Below are 6,227 nucleotides of genomic sequence, written 5' to 3' on the forward strand. Positions count from 1 at the left end.
TAAACTTACAACCAATTGATAAGAATATAAACCGCCCACCTAGATAAGATAAATTTGTCTACAGAAATCCATCCCAGCTGCCTTGGCAATTCAGGACCATCCTTCTCAGTCTCCATTTTGATTCCCCCCCTTCTTCTTCTCTCTCTCTCTACAAAAACTTTGTCCCTGCCTTATTCTTTTACTGTCCAATCATGGCCTTGATCTAACTTGTGCCAGCCCTCACCTGGATAATGACGTCAACCTACATTTCTGAGATGTCTTAGTTTGGTTCTACTGCTGTGAAAAGACATCACAACCACAGCAACTCTTATAAAGTTAATTTATATATTTAATCGAGGCTGGCCATTCAGAGGTCAGTCCATTGTCATCATAATGGGGAGCATGTCAGTTTGCAGGCAGACATGGTATTGGAGGAGCTGGGAGTTCTGCATATTGATCTGAAGGACCTCAAAGTCCTTGCTCACAGTGACAAACTTTCTCCAACATGGCCACACCTACTCTCACAAGGTCACTCCTCCTAATGGTGCCACTTCCCATGGGCCAAGCATATTTAAACTACCACATGAGCTATTCTGCTCATCAGGCTAGGCATAGTAAGTTCATTTTTAGCTGCATGATATTTCCAGTTTGCAGTAGTAGGTCTGTTGGGAGTGTTTCCTACTATAATTTGAAGAACAGTTTATTTTGTATTTGTGCATGTATTTGTACAAAATAAACTTCTATGATCTCCTAAGTGATAAAAATAGCAGGAATACTTTCGGTTACAGTATTTGGCCTTTTGTTCTCAATTTCTGAAACATTTCTATGTCTTTCACTATTCATGACAGACTTCAGTCACACCCTGAGTTTGGGGAATTACTTGGAAAACTGTAGAATCGGGATTGGTCATGAGGGAACCAACTAATATATGATTGAGATTTAGAACCTTCAGCCTTCTTCCTCCATTTCCAATCTCTGGGAAGATAGGAGAGGGACTAGATAATGAATTAATCATCAGTTGATGACTTATTTAAAATCATCCTTGTCTTATGAATCTTCCATTAAAATCCCTAACAAAAAAGTGCTACTTTGGGTGTTACTGAGCTGGTGAATAAGAATGCACTTGTGACCTGGCTTCTTTCACACACGGTAGGAATAGAAGCTGACAATTCATGTCAGAGTGAAATTGTAGGATACTCTACCAGTGTCCAGTGGAGATGTGGAGAATTCATTTACTCATACCTTTGGAACAGAAATTTTGTGTGAGAGAGATTAGTAGATAGCAGTGCATTTTTCTTTTTCAACATATTATAAAATAATATCTCAAAGTGATACATTCTTTTATAGCAAAACATATCAGATAAGTTTACTCTATGGAGAAAAATAATAACGGATATTTTTATTTAATAGCATATTGTGAGTGACTTCCCATAATAAACTAGGGACTTGAATATGCAAACACAACCATTGCAAAAATCAAACCAAAACTATGCATAGAAACTAACACTCAGGAGAGCTAGAAAGGTGCAGTCAGTATATGAACTGGTGAGAACCTGTGGATTCACTTCTTAGAATACATACTTGATTGCTTTAGAAAGTGGTAGGGTCAGGCTGACCTCAGTGGGAGAAGATGTGCTTAATCCGAGAGAGCCTTTAGGTCCTAGGGAAGGGGGAGGCCTGGTAAGTGTGTGGGAACACTCTCTCTGAGGCAAGGGGGAGGAGTAATAGGATGGGGAACTGTGGGAGGGGAACAGGGTGTGTTTGTCAATGACTGGAATGTAAATAAATAATATAATTTCAATAAAATCTATATAAAAAAAGAAAGCCATAGGGACTACTAGCTTCAAAGTCATATCTGCAGGGTTGCCTGCAGCACCCAGGTGGAACTTTCACCCACTAACCTTTCATTCACTCACAGCACTTAACTACACATTGCTTTCATTTTGCAGGACACCCTAAGTTTACCCTCCTCCCCTACCCCCGTTGGGGGTTAGGATTACCAACACTTTCATTTCCTATACACTTATTGGAATTTCCCATCACTGGTAGGACAAATGACTACAAACATAGTTGCTTAAAACAACACGCATTTATTCAATTTGTAGAACTCTGAAGTAAAAAATAAATCTGGTGAGGATAAAAATCAAGTTGCAGCGTGGTGGGTTTCTGGAGGCATTGAGAAAAATTAATTTCATTGCCCTTCTCAGCTTCTAGTGGCCTTTTATATCTCTTGGCTCCTGGCTGTTTGATTCCCCTTCAAGGGATATCACTCCAATTCTGAATCACCATTACACAATCATTTCCTCTTCTATAGTTAATTCACACAACCCCCTCCCCCCACATTTTATAAGGACATTTGTACTTAGGACTAAGACCCTTCCTGACAATCCAAACACAACCTTTCATCTAGAGATTATTCCCTTCTCCAATGTCTCTTTTGCCACTTACAGCAGCATTCATAGATTCTAGAGATTAAAATAAAAGTTCTTGGGACACTATTACAGGGCTTAGACGTTGAAAATTGGAAGAGTAAAATAACATGGTAAGCATGGGATTGTTTTTTCTTTTGCAGTGGTCCAATGGTGTGGTCGTTAGAAATGAGGACACAGCCTTTGTTGCTGCTGTCTCAGTGATCTCAGGTCGGTGTGGAAACAGAGTAGGAAGCAAGTTCCTCATCTCGGTTCATTTGTTAAGTTTGGATCTTGAACCGAAGATGATCTTCAAGAGATTCTTCTCCATCTAGAAACTATTACACAAGTTTTTGGAACAGCACATTACGTAAATCATGAAGTCTCCATTGTAATGCGGTTTTTCCTCGCAATGACCCAAGCACATTTGCTTTGAGAGTACATGCCGTTGTCCTAAAAATAGAGAAGCCTGTTATACATGTTGGAGGAATTTTATCACAATACAACTTTCTAAAAGTCACCACCAAGAGGAAAACCCCTTCGCACACTAAATTCCCTTCCTCGTCTTCTCAGGAGGCCACACTCCCATATTGACTCTGACTCTGGATGCCAAGCCTCTTACTGGTAAATTTGAAAGTACTCTTTCCCTCCCTTCTCAAATTTATTCACTGTCTTACCACTTATCAGGGGTAGACAATGTTACGTTCTTTAAGCCAGGCACTAGCAGGAGGAATAGTAGTTTGAAGGCATTTTCGGAGTCTGTATCGGCCCCACTTACCGTGATAGATTGATATGGTTGAACACGATCCACCTTCCGGTGCAGTGCATTGGCCAGTTCCGTTTTTACATTCTGAATTTTCTGAGCGATTACAGGTATTACAGATGAGATTTGTATTTGCTGGATAAGGAAAGAGTAGGATTTTTAGGATGAACTGTGGGGCTATGGGACAGTTGATTACAATGTCAAAGAGAGGCTCAGTGTTACGCATAGACTGTGCTGTCTGCTTACTTCATCAGCTGGTATTCAACCTAGCTCTGTGAATTAAGCTAGAGGATGGGTGAAAATAATAATGACGCTATTCATACTACCTAGTTAGTACCTACTTATATTTGAAGATGAAATAAAAACATATATATATGTATATATATATATATAATGTATAAGACAATTCTTATCTCTCTATAACCAGATCACTCTATCATGTTATTCAGTTTGTGAATGTTGACTTAATATGTATTTCTCTTGCTATATAAAGAATGAGATTGAGCACATTTTTGTATATTTAATACCTACTTGTATTTACTCTATGGTGAAATTTTGATTTCTTTAGCTTATTTTTCTGTTAGATTATTAGTGTACTTAAATTTTACTGGAAGTCATTATAGAGTAGGAACATTAGCCAGTTGTTCATGACATGAATTGACTTTTTTGCTTTTTGCTATGAAGAATTAAAATTTTTTTCTTATATTTTTATTTTTTGAGATTATAACACAATTACATCATTTCTGTCTTCCCTTTCTTCCCTTCAAACCTCCTATATGGCCCCCCTTGGTCTCTTTCAAATTTATGTGCTCTTTTTTTTTTTTAGAACTCCAGCTTTTTGAGGTATAGTTAGAAACATCTTTTTCTAATAGGTGAAGAACCCTACATTTTCAATAATGCTTTATGACTTAATATTTCTTAGTATCAAAGTGGTCAAAATAGAAATGACATTGTACTTCAAGTCCATTTAACAAGTAGAAAGGGTAGGAACTAGCCATTAATTTTCATTTAGTATGAGGGAGAGTTATATGTCAAGGCTGACTTTCAAGGGAGGTGTGCATCCACTGATATAAGACAGAGGCAAAGAAGAGAGATCTCCCTGGGGAGTGAAGCTGGGTATTTTCAGCTACAAGTTATAATTGGAGCCTTGGAAATGACAGGGAATCTGTGAGTAGTATTAAGCTTTGAAGAGCTTGCCTGAGTGTAATCAGCTAAATAAAGATCCCTGCAAAATACATGGAGAAGAAGTGACCAGAGAAAAGAAGGGGAGGGGAGTATTGTGTAGAATGCAGCATAACAGTGTTTCAAGAAAAAAGGAAATTAAATGGAAACCTATAAATAAAAACTTAAGAAGCTGAAGGTCTAAAAATTGCTGTCCTATTTCTCTGCAGTTACTGTTTTCTTTTTGATTAGAATACTGCATGTGATCCCTCTAGTGCCCAGAACCTCAGTCTTTGGATTTGAGCTGCAATGCCCGAGTGAGACTGGAGGACCGTGGTTTAGAGGCTGGCATCCCTAAGGCCTCTCTTCACCCCCCTTTGTAGACACTTACCCTCTGTGAAGCAGAGAAAAGATAAAGCCACGATGAGCAGTATGCTGATTTTTGTCATGGAATTCATGTTGGATGTTAGAAGGTGGCTTGAGGTAAAGGGTGGGCACTTGCCCTCTTTATAAAGCGGGAGAACAGGAAGGAATCTCCAATATAGGCCTAAGGAGGAAGTGCCCTTTTCTTTTTCAACAAACCAGATGCATGATACTGTGGGAAGTACAGACTGTCCAGCTATCTAGCTACAACCGAGTCAGAGAGCTTCCATGCCCTTATCGCTTCTTCCTTGTGTACAAGTTTTCTGGTCCTTCAGGAACCTCTTTCTCTATACTAAGTGGGAAATGTCTGCTCACCCTAGGATTCAGAAATGGGAAATGTGACTCTGCACTGAAAGGCTTCCAGAGAAGGAACAGGTAACACAAAGGTTTCCTGCACAGCTCATTCCAATGCTGGGGAAATCTCCAGTCTGAGTCATAGGAAAGGAGGAACCCTAAGCTACATGCAACTCCCCAGGCTCCTGACTTCCACCTCCTCCTTAGGAAGTTTTACCCCTTATCATGCTAGAAGTCTGGGATATCTGGAGTTCCCAGAAAATCTTAGAGTTGAGGAGTTCAAAGGGTAAAGGAAGAAATGAGGGTGCTTTTTCAGAGACATTTCCAGCGAGCTCCTTCTTGGGATCTGAGCAGTTTCTGGGTATTTCCTGTCCTTTCTGGGATTGAAGTTAGGACCATGTTCCTACCACACTCAGCCTTGTCTCACATAGCATCCGGCTGTTTACTCTAGGGAATTGAAATAGGCTGTTCCCAACCTCTCCCTGAGCCATTCAGCTCCAATCTAGAGCAAACTTCTAGAAGAAAATTTCATGCTTGTTACCCTTGTGGCCACCCCGATTTCTCAGGTAGATTTACTTCCTTCCTTATACTGCCATCTCTGGTGGGGTGCACTCTCTCTCCCCCATTTTAGTTGGTACCAGGTCTCCTCATCTTTCCTTTGTTGCTGATCATGTCCTCTGTAGATTTGGCGAGTGTCATATTCTAAGACCTTGATAGGGCTTTCCCTTTCCTTCTCCACCACTTTTCACATATCAGATGCTAAAAAAGCCCTCTGGGAAGTGTGCATAATATTTATCATTTCTTCAAAGGAAAGAATAAGCTCAGAAAGGTTCAGCAATGTTCCCAGAGTCACACTGGTGCTAGCAAGTTGTGAGGGTTTTGAAACCATGGTTGTGTGCCACGAAGTTACATTAGAGTCATTTATAAATTATACATTTATTTGTATTAGTGGGGTTTTGCTGTGTTTCTGAACTCTTGAGAAAAATATTAATTTTTAATTAAGTTCCTGGAACTGCATTACAGTGAACAAGAAATTCATATATATATATATATATATATATACATATATATGTTGTATTTGTTTCATATTGCCATGGCAAAAATAAACTAAATAATAGCTTTGGTGCCCTGAATTACTCCCTTAAAGTTTTAGAGGACAGACATTTTACTGGGCTACAAGGAGGATGTCAGTAATGGGC

At 39.4% G+C, this 6,227-nt stretch overlaps 1 protein-coding gene across 1 annotated transcript; it reads right to left on the reverse strand.

Annotated features, from left to right (window-relative positions):
- Nucleotides 1-2,049: 2,049 nt before the first annotated feature.
- On the reverse strand, nt 2,050-4,791 carry Pate4b (prostate and testis expressed 4B). The gene is made up of 3 exons (NM_001402191.1): nt 4,703-4,791; nt 3,166-3,285; nt 2,050-2,840 (listed from the first exon to the last, which is right to left on the reverse strand). The coding sequence occupies exons 1-3, from the start codon at nt 4,767-4,769 to the stop codon at nt 2,719-2,721; spliced, it is 309 nt and encodes a 102-aa protein (NP_001389120.1). The 5' UTR covers nt 4,770-4,791; the 3' UTR covers nt 2,050-2,718.
- Between the last annotated feature and the right edge of the window lie 1,436 nt (nt 4,792-6,227).

Source organism: Rattus norvegicus, chromosome 8 (assembly GCF_036323735.1).
Source record: "Rattus norvegicus strain BN/NHsdMcwi chromosome 8, GRCr8, whole genome shotgun sequence".
In the NCBI taxonomy this organism is placed as follows: Eukaryota; Metazoa; Chordata; class Mammalia; order Rodentia; family Muridae; genus Rattus; species Rattus norvegicus.